The sequence below is a fragment of the Cololabis saira genome, chromosome 16 (genome assembly GCF_033807715.1).
Source record: "Cololabis saira isolate AMF1-May2022 chromosome 16, fColSai1.1, whole genome shotgun sequence".
Lineage (NCBI taxonomy): Eukaryota > Metazoa > Chordata > Actinopteri > Beloniformes > Belonidae > Cololabis > Cololabis saira.
In genome coordinates, this window is record NC_084602.1 from 11,001,846 (window position 1) to 11,017,504 (window position 15,659).

A 15,659-nucleotide genomic window follows, 5' to 3' on the forward strand; every position below is an offset into this window, starting at 1 on the left:
TTTGGGTAGGGGATTCAAGGCACCTTCAACAGTGTTAGATTGGTGAAATCTGTGGCCACTAGGGATGGGCGGTATGGACTAAAAAATGTATCACGATAATTTATGACATTTATCCCGATATATCTATATCGCTCTCAGATCCTCCATGTTTGTTACACAAAAACGTCATCAACGGGAATTTATCCTTCTTTCTTTCTTTCTTTCTTTCTTTCTTTCTTTCTTTCTTTCTTTCTTTCTTTCTTTCTTTCTTTCTTTCTTTCTTTCTTTCTTTCTTTCTTTCTTTCAGGTTCCGTGATTCTTTCTTTCTTTCTTTCTTTCTTTCTTTCTTTCTTTCTTTCTTTCTTTCTTTCTTTCTTTCTTTCTTTCTTTCTTTCTTTCTTTCTTTCTTTCTTTCTTTCTTTCCTTTCTTTCTTTCTTTCAGGTCCTTTCGTTCTTTCCTTTCTTCCAGGCTCCTTTCTTTCTTTCCTTTCTTTCAGGCTCATATCTTTCTTTCCTTCCTTTCTTTCTTTCAGGTTCCGTTCTTTCTTTCCTTCTTTCTTTCTTTCTTTCTTTCCTTCCTTCCTTCCTTCCTTCCTTCCTTCCTTCCTTCCTTCCTTCCTTCCTTCCTTCCTTCCTTCCTTCCTTCCTTCCTTCCTGGCTCCTTTCTTTCTTTCTTTCTTTCTTTCTTTCTTTCTTTCTTTCTTTCTTTCTTTCTTTCTTTCTTTCTTTCTTTCTTTCTTTCTTTCTTTCTTTCTTTCTTTCTTTCCTTTCTTTCTTTCTTTCAGGTCCTTTCGTTCTTTCCTGTCTTCCAGGCTCCTTTCTTTCTTTCCTTTCTTTCAGGCTCATATCTTTCTTTCTTTCCTTCCTTTCTTTCTTTCAGGTTCCGTTCTTTCTTTCCTTCTTTCTTTCTTTCCTTCCTTCCTTCCTTCCTTCCTTCCTTCCTTCCTTCCTTCCTTCCTTCCTTCCTTCCTTCCTTCCTTCCTTCCTGGCTCCTTTCTTTCTTTCTTTCTTTCTTTCTTTCTTTCTTTCTTTCTTTCTTTCAGGCTCATTTATTTCTTTCAGGCTCATATCTTTCTTTCTTTCTTTCCTTCTTTCCTTCTTTCCTTCCATAAATCAGTTTTACAGAAAAACCTCATCAACAGGAATTTATCATTTTTACCACTAGATGACAAATTCTTACCGTGGGGAATTTTTTTGACGGTTTATCGTGAACAGTAAAATATCGCCCATTCCTAGTGGAAATAGTGGAGTTTGAAAGTTAAATTGCTGCTCTGAGACAATGGAAACACAAAGCACAACTGTGTTTTCTTGCATTTCTGCCAGTAGATAACTCTGAGTAATATACATTGGAGCTTTAACACATCAAACTTTTGACAATAATTTGACATGTAAGAATAAATACTAAAGAATTTTTTAATGGTAAACATTTGGGTGTTATGGAGCCGGTGGCCTTATATATTCACATACACTGAGCAGATGTGGTGTAAAAGAGCTTTTACAGTCCACTTTTACAGGAGACTAATCCAGCCCATCAGTCAACTACATAAAACGTTATGTGACATCAGGTGTGCACTGAAATGTCTGACAAGGAGGAAAAAGTACTCTGGAGCTGAGAGAACATGTTTCCAAATTAAAGATAATTTTGCGGGGCTGTCTGTTGTGTGTTTAACAGCTTGTTTGTGGCTTCTCTGCAGATGGAGGTGGATGCAGACGATAAGCGCCATCGCACACGCTCCAAAGGTATCCGCACAGATGCACACACAAAAAAGCAGGCGGGCACCGCCTTTCAGGGTGACCTTCATCCCCCAGACATACATGTACAGGACACACACACACACACACACACACACACACACACACACACACACACACACACACACACACACACACACACACACACACACACACACACACACACACACACACACTGCATGAATTGTGCTGATACACTCAAGTAGCCTTCTCTCACACTACTCGGTTTTCATTTATTTAGCAGGAAAAAGAAATTCAGATTTTATGAACTTTGTTTAAAAAGAAACCTCTACCACATCTGGTCACTTTCAGTCCATACATGAGTGTCTATCTTTTCTTTTGGGTTTGTTTTTGTTATAAACATTTCTTCTTCTAAATCAAACCTCCTGAAGCAGCTCTGTCTGCTCTCACAGGTTTCAAGTATCTGAGGCTCCAGCAAAAGTATGTGAAGTCCTTGGAGTTTTAAAACATGATCTGATCTTCATCTGAGTTACAACTGTCCAAAACAACAGAGTGCTTCGGTTGAAAACACACACAATTATTCGTCTGCATTGAACACACGTGTTAAACTTTCACAGTTCTTGAGGAGTGCCAAGAGAACTCTTGGAGTTATTAGCTGGCTGAACCTCCTTTGACACCACAGACTGTTCAATCTACAGGAAGAATTCTGGATCATTCTCCTATCCAGAACAGCTTCAGCTCAGACACATTTGTAGGTTGTCTGGACGGCTCTCTCTGGAGCTCTGGAGCTCAATCCTCAACATGTCCGTGGGGTTTAGGTCTGGACCCTGACTGGACGACTCCAGATGGTGGATTTGCCTCCACGTTTAGGCTGATTGTCCTGCTGCATCACCCAACTTTAAGCTTCAGCTGATGGATTGACACCCTGACATTATCCTGGAGAATGTTTTAGTGAACTTTGGGATTAATTTGAGCCTCGATGGTGGTAGGGTAGTCCAGAACCTGAGGCAGTAAGCCCAAGCCCAAGCCCATGATGCCCCCACCACCATGCTTACTTACTGGGGTGATGTTTCAATGTTGCTAAGCCATGCCCTTTTGATTCCATACGCAATGCTGAATACTCTCCCTGCCAAATTCAACCTTGTCCTAATATTGGGAAAACTTTATGTGGGAAACAATGTTTTTATTTTTTATCTTTGTATTTTTTTGTTTTAAGAAGATTGCATTTCCCTCCATTATCTTCTTCCATGGTATCCTGTCTGTTCAGTCATTTCTGTATGACAAACACATGAACAGAGATGTTTCCAGTTCGAGTGATTCTTTTATTGTAACTCATGGGTTCTTCTTTACCTCATTGAGAAGTCAGCATTGAGTCTTTGTAGTCATCTTGGCTGGACATCCACTTCTAGCAAGAGAGCCACAGTATTAAACAACAACATTTATAGACGGTGTGTCCGAGGGCTCTGATACACGGCACTTTTTCTTTTTTGTTGTGTAAGATCATCTCATCTCGTAGAATGAGGTCCCCATCACAGCTCAGGGGAAGATGCAGTTCATATTAATTTACTGTTCATTCATCTGTGCATTTAAATGGCCAGTCTGTAGATGAAGTCGTAAGACTTCTGACAGTGTCTGAAAATTGTATCAGCCAGTCCTTAGTTGCAAAACCTTCACCAAACATTATACTGTACTTAGGACCACCAGTTTGAAGCACGCATGAAAGATTCCCCCACAAAACTCAGTCACTTCTTGTCTGCGACAGCCCAAGATTGTGCCGTGTATACCGGGCGTGACTGGAATGATAGATACCTGAACAGTCCGTGATGTCTTTCTGTCCTTTCCAAGCGTTGATGCTGAGTCCAATTAGCTTTCATTTAAGTAATTTGTCACTTTGTGTTCACTTATTTTTCTGTCTGTACTACAAATGTTTAAGGGTTCTGTTCAATAAAATTACAATTGTAGCAGCTTAAGCACACTCGGTTTTATGTGCTATTTATTCTCTTATTGTGACTTAGATTAAGATCAGATCACTTTTTCATCCAAATTAATGAGGAAAGCCAGATAATCCCAAGGGATTCACAGACTTTTTCTCGCCAGTGTAGAAAGACTATGCTTGGCTTATAAATGAGCTCATTCACAGCTAAAATAGACTCAAACTCTGGAGAGGCAAACAGTTAGTAAAATAAAGACGCAGGTAAAACCTTTTCTAACGCAACAAATGTATTGGTGCTGAGCAGATATGTTCACGATAATTTCCACATTTTGCCAGCAGTAAGTGTTTCACTGGGATTTATTTCATCGTAAACCTACACAGATCAGAAGTCATGCTGATCAAATATTCAGCAGGATTCCTTTCTTGCGTTCTTCACTGAGCATGCTCGGGTCGTAATGAATGTCTCTCCTCTCTTTGCAGTGCCTGTGGATCCAGCGCTAACAGAGCTTTTCAGGTCAGTCACACGGCTCACACACCAACGCCGGCATGATGACAGACAGCCAGAACACAACCCACCTCATCAATCCACCACTTGCTGTTCTTTTTCTATTTTCTCCTCCTCTTTCTCTTCTTTTACTCTTTCCCTGTGTGCATCTTGTCTTTCTGTTTAGATTTGTTAAGTTTCATAATAAATGGCAGAAACAGGAGCTTTTTTTCTTCCCTCTACTTATTACAATTCTCCCACATGAAATATTAAACACGAGGGTTTCTCCTCTTTAACTCAAACAACTGGGTGAACTAAATAATTCTGTTTTTGTCTAATGTACTTCATGTTTTTAGCACCATAGTCAATTATCAATTTATTACCCATGCAGTACAAGTATTTCTCGCTTTTTACACCCACAGTCGTAACGTTCTTGTTGAGCAGAGTGGGTGGAAGGTAGAGCACAACTTTAGTTCAAGTTTTCTTCCTTTTTTGTCAGTGGGAAAATCTCCTACATTTTTAAGAACTTTTGTCACTAGTTTTAAAAGTAAAACTTCATGAAAGGTCATGGTTAAAGAACTATCTATGAAGGCGTGTTTAAATGAAATGTTGTGGGTAAGATAACATGTTCTATTCATGGGTATTAGTCACGTGACTTTGTTGTTGGTGCCGCCGTCTTTAGGACTGTCCTCGGTCAGTGTGCGTGATGTTACACTCTAAAGTAGCACAGATTACCGCAGACGAAAAGCACCGGTATTCCAAGAAAATTGATACATAAGGATTTGATCCATATTTGCTGTCACGTGAACTGGTCAAACCCCTAAAGTTTATAAAAACACTGCCAAATTTAACATGTAAATTTGACATTTACATCTGCTTCATTCACAATCTCTCTCCATACACCGGTAAGCCCTCAAGGCATTCAGAAGCACTGAAGTCTACCACTATTTTACATCAGGAAGGGTTAATTTTCGCACAATGTATCTTCTTGATGTGAAGAAGATGTTCTTGATAAGTAGCAGACTGTCAAACTCAAACAACCACGCCTTAAAAGGGTTACATGGTGAATCCTTGCGCATAAATCTTTGTAACTTTGTACATCCAAATCCACGCATGTTTCACTTGAACATCACAACCAATAATAAATCCTTCTTTACTTCAGGAGATCCAGAAGAAAGTATTACACTACTTTATGGATTATAACAACTGACAAAATGTATGTGGCAGTACGCACATTTTCGAGGGAGGTCAGAATTGTGCTTGTAGTATGCACAAATCCATGCAAAGGTGATTTTTGAACATCCCCACATGTGCGTGGAAGATAGCGTGTGCACATTTGTCACGTGCTGCACTCCATGTACATGAGGCCCCTGGTGTCTAACACTTTACCACCCATACACTTGTTACGGGCGGGAAATCTAGTTATGGAGACCAAAAACTAAAAGGTTTCCACAAGATGGATCCTCAGTAAAGCGGGTGCAGCTGGAGCACATCTGGGGATTTCATCCGTACTTGACCACATGTTTACTTTGGCTTGTCTGAAGAGCACTTTGGCTGTGACTGATGACGCTTCACAAGTACACAAGAACATAGGTACAGAGTAGTATGCATACTGGCAAACAGCCATGATTAGCTTGTTCCATTTGCCAATGTAAATTATTATTAATTATTATTATTATTAATAATAACTATTATTATTAATAATAATTATTATAAATAATAACATGCTTGTTTTGATGTCAGTTGATTTGTGCTATACTATACTGGCTAGCACCTTCCCGCTTGAGCTATTTATCCAATTTCATTTTACAATTTCCTGTGATGTCAAGCATTTTCTTTGTTATTAACATATTTATTTAACCAGTTTATATGCTGTAAATGAGCTAAATATTATTCCAGAGTTGGATCTGGAATGAGATGGCACCTCTAATGTCGTCTGCTCATGGGTACAGGTGTTTTATTTGTTTATAATTCCGAGATGGACTTCTGGCTGACTGCTTTAAACCAGAATAACTGCTATTAATCTTAAACTACACGTTGTTTCTGTGCTCACCTTTCTTTAAAAATAGTCAGAAACTGAATTCCATCAGATTTTTTTCATACCTTACCTTTCTTTATTCTTCTAAAAATCTGATCTTTGTTTATCATGATATTAGAATGACACATTTCCTAAACTAAATAAAAGTGCAGTAGGAGTATTTGGAGCCTTCTAATGTGTGCTCCAAATCCGGTACATGAATGGGTTTGACAGGATCCCAAGTTGTCTCCTACATGTTCTTTGGCTGCATTTGGAGATGCACACGAAATGTCAAGTGGAGCGAATGCATGATGGTTCGTTTCAGCAGCAGCAGCCTAGTCGAGTCTTGTTGAGTTTATAGCAGTGAACAGTCTGCAGCACCCCCTTATCATATAACCCTTATCGACTTTCTGTCACTAAACTTTGAAGTGGTGTGTAACTGTTTAAAGTCCCAATGTTCATCAAAAACTGCAGTAAGCCAAAGAGGGCCACTTGTAAGAGTCTTTGTTCACTGTATTTGAAATATCACCATCAGCTGCTCTTTGTTTTTTCAAAACAAAGATAGAGCAACACAAGCCCTCTAGCAAAGGTATAGCCTGTTCAGGGCCGTGGGGGAGTTGGACCTCTTCCCAGCTGTCATTAGATGAGAGGGGAGCTTGACTCTAGACAGGTCAAGGACGGTCAGGGAATAAACAGACAAGAAAAAGAAAACACAATCTCTCTCAGCTCAACAGCTCTACGTATCAGGACATAATGAACGACAACAGATGCAAATTGTACCATGTCATTATTGAATAAAAACGAATTCAAAGCATATAAGCAGTGTCTGGAAAGATATGCAAGGATATGCAAGCCTCTTGATTGAACAGCTTGTAGAACCACTTATCTTGCTAAGAGACTCTTGTGTGTCTCTGAAAGAAGTTTGGTCCACTGCCCACTGTTACTTACAAGCTTGCTTCAGCTTGTTGAGGTTTGCATGTTTTTCAACCCAGTGAAATTGGCATCATGTACAGGAGAGCAATATTGTAAATCACTGTCCCTGCTGTTCTAGAAATGGTTTTAGTAATCCCAGGGCTGCAAAACAGCCCCAAATTATGATGCATCCACCATCGTGTTGGATAGTGGGGATGAGGTGTTCCTGCTGGAATGCTGTGTTGTGTTTTCTCCAAATATGGTGCTGTATGTTAAGACTAAACATCTACACGTTCGCCTGTCCAAAGAGCATTGTCTAGCAGTCTAGAAGCATGATTTTGCAAACCAACGTTATGCCTTCAGATTCTTTACAGAGACAAAACATCTATTGACAACCATTCCAACCAATTTACAGTTGTTTAGTCTTTTTTTTCCTTCTTTTAATACTACCATTGATTTTAATCTGACAACAGACTAGTGTAAAGTCAGAGATGTAGCTTGTGAGGTTTTACAGTTCCTCTGAGTATAAGACACTGACGTGGGTTAAATGTGCTGTGATGCCAACATCTGGTAACATTGACAACCATCTTGAATGTCTTCGACTTGTCAATAATCATTTCCACTGATGAATGATGGACCTTCTCAGATTGATGTATGGCAACAATTGCTTCTCAGAAATCATTGATGTTGGCAGATGAGCCTGTTACATTGACTACTCATTGTGAACCCAGTATTGTATTGTATAGCACCGAATTTGGAAGAAAAGACACAAATGCACTTCTACTTCTCATGGCACTCACACAATGCAACTCAAATCAGCTGCGTGCAGGAGGAGTTTTATTCACCACGCCCATCAGACAGGTGGCTCATCAACAAATTAAATCACCAATGTATTCCCATCATCAATGGGAGCAAGTAATCATTTAATACTTGAGAGCACCATTCAACTATTGGTGTTATTTCTCTTAGGGTCACATAGCAGGTCAAGTTTTTCTTTGGAATCTGGTAGATTACTTTAGCAGGAAGTTTTGGATCATTATATTGCTGGAATACTTTTACATTGTCAAGTTTTTTGTAGGCAAAGAGTCATCCTGCTGGGAAGTATTTTTCTTGGGCACTCTAATAAGTAAATTTAAAAACGCGTTTTGAACTGACACGTGCCCAGATCACTACACTCCCACCTCTGTGGTTCACTGTGGTAGTGCTGGCCATGTCCGTGCCAAACCTGCTGTTTTTTTGCCGTTGTTTATTTATGTTCTCAATTACAATTTAATAAACAATTTTGTACCGAGAGAGAACTTTGGATTCTTACTCATCAATAAGCTTCCTGTATTTGACCTAGTCTTTAAAAAGATTCACTATCACAACCACATGGCCTTTGGTGCAGTGAGTGTCTACTTAGGGTCAGCATTGTCAATCTATTCTATTTTTTTTTTTTTTGTGATAGGAAATATTGTACATCCCACTATAAGTATAATGCATTTACTGAGGGATGATATAGTTTTGAATCGTTTGACATTTAAGTGATATTTTAGAGGGGTTACTGACTTCTAGTCTGGATTCCTTTCTACAAAGCAGCAGAGGAGAGCACCTATCATCATTTAACTTAGGAAGTAGGTCCGCTGGCTTCGTTTAGCGTTAGAAAAATTGGAAAATATTTGAAAAGTTTTCCTTACATGGTCGTCTGTATATGTGGCCCTGTGATAGACTAGCGACCTGTCCAGGGTGACCTGTCTCTTGCCTGTCATGGATGGATGGATGGATGGATGGATGGATGGATGGATGGATGGATGGATGGATAAAAGGTTTCCTCACTGGTGACTGATGATGAAGACTATCAGATTGAGCCAAAATAGCCTTGTTAGTTGCCATTCAAATAGCACCTAGTGTTGTTGTAACAGCTTATTGACTTATGGTACACAAGATGCAACAGTATCTTGGGAGAATGAGTGTAGCCCAGAGGATCTGAGTGGAGTTGATTTATTCTATCCACTTAGCTCCTCACTCTCTATTTCTCTATAAATATATATTGTTGGGGCACTACCTTGGATTACAAAGGTAAAATAAATTGTATTTATCAATCTATCATCAATTCAAGGAAAATGTATTACAAGTTCAAATAAACAGACAGGTAAATGTGCGCTTATATGTACATATGGAGGAGAACATGACTTAATGAGGTGATTATAGGATATTTAGACTAATATCAGAGAAGAAAAGAGACGAAATGAAGATGAGAGAGAGAGAGAAACGTTTTTTCTTGACCAAAAACCTGATATCAACACATACATGTAAGGACCAAAGGACCAAAATAAATCTGGAAACTAGCCAAAGATTGATGATTAACTTTAAAGAAAGAATTATTTTGGGCATCTTTGGTTGGGCTGTGAGAGACAGCAACACACGCCAGATGACCTGCCTTACCGAGCTGTAGACTGGTTGAGCCGAATTGGAATTTTGCCAAGTAGACGAACAGCCGGCCTCGGTGGGATGCTCCGGGGCCCGAGTTAACACCTCTCATCCGTGTTCTCCTCCTCTTATTTTGTTAGGAAAAAAGAAAAGAAAAGAAAGGAAAGGAACCGTATAGATTTCAGCTTATCAACATAATAGATTGAGTTCTATATTTGGGGCCCTTTGTGTGTGTGTGTGTGTATATATATATATATGTATATATATATATATATATAAAATATTATTACGGTTTTCATGCATAATATAGCTTAATGAATACACATACTGTAAGTTGCCTGTTTGCATCGGCCTTATAACTTAATGAAGGACCTGATATCATTTAGAAAGCATAGAAAGAACAACAACAGAATAGTTCAACCATTGTGATAGACATGGAGATAGAACTGTAGTTTAACCAAAGGAAAATCATATTGAAGGTTTCTTAACTAAAGTTAATTCACACAATCCAATCTGAAGGTTTTTCTTATGGAGAGGTGTTTTCTTGAGAGGGAGTGAATGGTTCTGGTTTTTCTCAAAGTGATCATTTTAAGGACTATAGAGTCCTTTGTTCCCCGTGGTGCCAGGCTCTGATAGGCCTCCCCGAATTCTTCTCTAGTGATGCTTTCGACAGGTGGTTCCTCCCCAGGTGTAACTTATTCAGGGAGAGGTTAATGTGGATTCTACTCGTCCTGCTTTGAAGGACTCTCCCAAATTCATCTTTGGTTTGTTCATGGATAAGATGTTGTATCTCTGTTGGGCGTCTGGCGGGCTTTCCTCCCCAGGTGTGACCTACTGAAAAAGGTCATGTGTATTTCATATATATATATATATATGGAATTGTCAGTGTCCTCCACTGGTCTTTGCAAACTGCTTCCAGTCCAGTAATATGTGTGAATTGCATTTTGTCCTTGCCTGTGTGTTACACTGTGTTTGCAACACAGATAGGCATTCCAGCCTTCTTATATATCAATAAATAATATTTCCCCTAGAAGATTACTGTGTAGCATTCAGCCAATATTCATGGACAGAATGACCTCCCCCACCACCACCACAGCACGTGCACACACACACACATACACACACACCCCACACATCCCACACACACACACTGACTTCCTATCACTCTCTTCTTTCTCTCACTTTTCCTCTCTTCCTCTCACCTATCTTGCTCTCTACCTCTTGGTGCTGCTGCCTGCAGATAGTAATTAATCAGGGGATCGATCAATGAGAACCCTATCTCCAGGCTGAGGTGTCTATAATGTTAGTAATGCCGCTCGATGGCCTCTCCCCCTGGAGACCTGACAGTCTTCAGGCCAAACGTGCCTGACTTTGCATAGAGCTGCCTGTTCTGGATAATGTTACATCCAACTCTTCATGTGTTTAAATGTGAATTTATACTTTCACGTAGTTGTGTACAGGGATGGGAGGAGATTATACCAATCAAGACTCAGGAAATAAGCGACTTGTTCTTACAGGAAACTTAGAATCACCAACAAACTAGCATGCATGTTTTTGGACTATTGGAGGAAGCTGTAGTACCTGGAGAAAACCCACGTACAGCAGTGTAGTTCACATCCCCGGGGGGCCCTGCATGGGCCTTAACCGACTTGTATGGACCTTGATGACATGAAGATGGTGATCCATTTGCTTAAAACAACTATGTTGGAACAGGGAAACATCTAAAAGATTCAGGCCTATTTCCCTTGAGGACTGGCTTTTGGGAACCCTGGTATAGAAGTTGAACAACAGTCCAAGAATTGAACTGTGAGGGACTCCACATATCATGGTGATAATATACTTTTAGTTTGATTTATTAAGTGTAAAAAATCTATTTTCTATTTTCACTTGGATGATTTGGGCTGATGGTAAATTTACCATAAAATTAACTAATACCGTGTGTCAGTTAGGCCTTGGAGCTCATTTAAGAGTATCGCTATTTTCTTTTTCCTGTTTCATACATTATGCAGCATGTAAACCTTTTGAATCGGTAATACTGCAGTGAGGAGTACCTTGACTTTATGTCTTACCCTTCAGACTCCACACTGTCATAGTCCTCATGGGCTTGTAATCTGTACAGTCAGAAGCTTAAAGTACAACAGTGTGGGGAGGGACATGGAGTTTATACACAGACCAATACCCAGGCTGAGTTTCAGGTTTAATTCCATGTGGTCCTTGCTGCTGCTTTTGTCCATGCAGTCAAAGCATCAAAGTTATATACATGGTTTACATGTACGCCTGTAAATAATGGTACATGGAAGAATTTCTCTGACAGAAAAAAAAATGGAGATTACCTCCATAGAGAACCCATCTCAACAGAGCCCAAACTCTGAGAACTCAAACCCTAAAGATTACCTCCACATTCCCACTGTCATTTGCATATTTACAGTCTGCCATGCTAATCATGTTTATCGGGGTGTGTATAAGTACCGGGCATGAGCGGAATAATTGAGGGCAGCTTTGTGCCAGAGACAGTGGAGTATAGGCACAAGAGTAGAAAAAAAACAACCATAGCCCCCCATATCTGGAAATAAATGGTTTCTCCTGCGGTAATCCAATTTCAAAAGACAAAAAGAGCCATCTTACATAACTAGGACAGCACAGGCGTTTGCTAATTATGGTATTAATGCTCAGTGAAGAATTCCCCTGATTTTAAACAAAGACCAAGATCTGTGCAGATATTTCTGCAGTGTCGGTTCTTACAATATATCATCCAAAATAGAAGTGAAGCTCTCATTACACAAGAAGATGTTTGGTAAATCCTTCCCTTATGAACTGTTTTAAGGATGGATGTCTAAACTCCTCTAGCTGGTGGACAAAGACAATTCACTGATCTATGTTTTCTGATCAAAATCCAAAACCCCATTTAGATGTTTTTTCTGTGCCTTAATTGGGGTTTCCCCCAAAGCATTATAGCATAGCATCTCTGTTAGCTTCATTTTTTTCTGAGGCAAACCCTTAAAAAAACAGTCAGTTTTAATACAAAGCCTCGTGCCAAATGTCACACAGGTACCTTTATTAACAGAGGTCTGCACAATATCAAAATGTATAAAACAAATGAAATAAAAATAAACTGCCTGCATATATAGAATAAAAATGCTTCTTGAATAAAATAAAACAAATATCCCTTTCCTGCATAACAATTAAATTAAAATACACTGTGCAATTGATACAATGTAGACAGTAACAGGCAGACTTTTCCACTGAGGTTGACAGTTGTGCAAGTAACAAAATATTTGTGCAAATCTCAAATAAAACATTCAAGTCAATTTGTCACAAAATAAGCTATATCAAAATCATAAAAAAAAAAATGTAAAAAAAAAAAATGTTTTTTTTTTTAAATCGATATAAACAATATTGTCTCGTACCATACCGTGTTTGAAAATATATCGATATATATTAAAATCTCGATATATCGCCCAGCCCTAGCTGGTGTGTTCGAGCACCGAAGTGTTGAGAACAGTTAAGGAAGGACAATTAAGGATAACTCCTAAAGCCCCCCCTTTTCCCCACCTGTAAGATTTGTGGTTCCATAAAAGGTTTTCTGCTGCCACTGACTGTCCTGATCAGAGAAATGTCCTGGACTTTAACCGCCAGCGTCGCAACTCAAACATGGCAAATAAGTGCGTGAATGAAATTGTTGAGCATAAGGAGGAATGTGACGAGCATGTCTGCTCAAGCTGTTCACACACGATCCGTTGCTTCCTCTGCTTTGTCTCCACTGCTGTTCCTCACCCTCATGACTGAACGTTGTCATCGGTGCGTCGGGATTATCTGACCTTTTCAGCTGCTGGTGGTCACTCCAAGTGTCCACAGAGGAGTTTTGTTTCTGTCCAATACTCCACACCCACCCACACACTCATATGGGCACACTGTGCACGTCGGATAATCAAAGACAGCTCAAACAAACATGAACATATCAGTTTATCAGCACACCTGAGAATCACACTTCTCTCTCTCCTTGCCTTTTGTCTTGTCCTATATTCCTTTTCTCTCTTCATTTCCTTCCTTACACCTTTTTGGTTCCTTTTTAATTCCTTTCCTTCCCTCCTCCTTCCTCCCTTCCCCCCTCTTTTCTCTCTCAGCCCCCTCCCTCCTCTGCTGTCTGGCAGAGCTAATTCCCTCTTCAGATGGTGCGGCTCTTATTTGCATTTCTATCAAAGTATTTGGACTATCCAACAGAAGCTGGAGGAAGGTGTGGGTCATTAATATGTTAATTAGTCCCCCCATTTCAACCTTTATTGAGAGCACACCATCCATATCCTCCACCCCTCTCTATGCATCAGAGGCTCCAGAAATGCCATAAGACTGTGTAGACATCCCCTCTTGGAGGATAAAGGAGCTTCCCTTGTATGTATACAATGGCAAGAAAAATTGAACTTTTTGATCTTAAACGGTTTCCTGCAACTTAACGTGAAATGTGATCTGATTTTCATCTGAGTCACGATAATAGACAAAAACAGTGTCCTGCAGCTGATAACAATGCTGTGTCTTTGTGGAACACAAACATTAAACATGCACCCTCGTCACATTTCCATTGCCCGTAGAATTAATCAAAACCTAAATATTGCAAATAAACCCTGTGATGGAAACACCTAGAAATTCAAAAACTGTATGACCAGAAAGAAAGCAAGATGGCATGCTATGCGTGAACAGAGGGGAGACAGAGAATGATCCTCCGCCGCCTCCATCTTCTGTTGACTATTTTTGCAACAGCAGTGCTGAGAGTCGCAATAATTTAACCAAAACTAAAGATGTTTCCATCCATTCTCTTCAAAGTTGAGATTTTCTTCTTCTTTGTTTTGAAGAGGTCTCGGAGGATGAGATTCTAGGAGACTTAAGCTCATTTTGTGAGAATAACACTCATTCGCGCTGTTGAATGGACTTCAGACTTTTATTGTCATTGTACGAGGCATACAACGAAATTAAAGCAGCACGGAGTGGTGTTTTCCTTCAAAAATTTCAGTAAAAAAAGTAGAATAAGTATAAAATGAATGGAAACACCAGGTATAGGATTTCGGAATTGTAGCTTTTGTTTTATGAAAAAGTGTAATGGAAACGCTTCTACGGTTGGAGGTAGAAGGAAGTGAAGCTTGTAATTTTGGTGGAAGCTCCTGCAGCAGCAGCAATGACTTCAACACGATCTTCCAGTATCTATGGACCAGAGCGGCTCATTGTTCAGGGGCAATTCTGGACCGCATCACTGTTGTGAACAGCTGGCACCGCATCTCTATGGTGTTCAGGTCTGGACTCTGACTGGACAACTCCAGAAAGTGTGTGGTGTTGTTGGAATAACTCATAGTGACTTCTAGTAACAGTACTAAACTGTCTCCATTACTAGACAATGTGTCTAACTCTGGACTGATGGACGTCTAAACACTGAGATGACTTTTCCAGCCTGATGCAGCTCACCTGCTCTTCATCGTATTTCTTCAACGGTATGGATCACATCAGCAGATGCTTCTTATGAACAACAAACTTCAAATATTTCATTGTCTTTCATCAATCAAAGTAGCTCTGAACCACATCTCCAAACTAATTGTATTAGTTGGACTCCAGTTGTGAAAACTACTGTTTAAATAAATCTATGGGTTCACTTTCTCTCACCCCCTGGTATTGTGAAAGTCTCATGGGTCTGTTCAAGAAAGACATGAGCTATAGGGGCTGTCACTCTTCTTTTTTTTGCAAATGAATCCAGAAAAACATGGCACTGTCCTTGTGTGTGTTTGTAATGAAAACGATTCACCGCCATCTTTTTCAAACCCATGGTCTTGCAGTAAGTAAACAGAACAAAACCACCCAGCTACGAATCTGTCAATATCCTGCAATGCAGTGCCGATTGAGCAATGCTGTGTGTGTTAGGAATGGGGGCAGTTCTGGAGTCTTTCTGCTGCTTTCAAAAGAAAAGCAGATTATGATGAGATCCCCCATGAAAGCAGCTCTTATGTGTTATTTTACGAATGTGAGGCAAATCCTGGATTCTGTTTTATTGGGGAGAGTTTCAGCCCCATAAATGGGCGTGGCACTTGGTAGTTGCAGCATGTACTCCTGTGGCGCATAAAGAAGATGTCATTATTGCTCACATGTCAGTTAGAGCAGCCCGCTCGGTTCTGAGGGTGACATGTTCAGATCCATATGTTCATGTTATGATTTGTTGTTTTTTTTTCTCATTT

The 15,659-nt window shown here is 39.7% G+C and overlaps 1 protein-coding gene across 1 annotated transcript in view; it reads left to right on the forward strand.

Annotated features, from left to right (window-relative positions):
* Window positions 1-15,659, forward strand: part of myt1lb (myelin transcription factor 1-like, b) — a 209,152-nt gene that overhangs the window by 84,301 nt on the left and 109,192 nt on the right. The window contains exons 3-4 of the mRNA XM_061743779.1: window positions 1,674-1,719; window positions 4,106-4,139. Coding sequence (XP_061599763.1) covers window positions 1,674-1,719; window positions 4,106-4,139 — 80 coding nt within the window. The remainder of the gene's footprint in view (window positions 1-1,673; window positions 1,720-4,105; window positions 4,140-15,659) is intronic.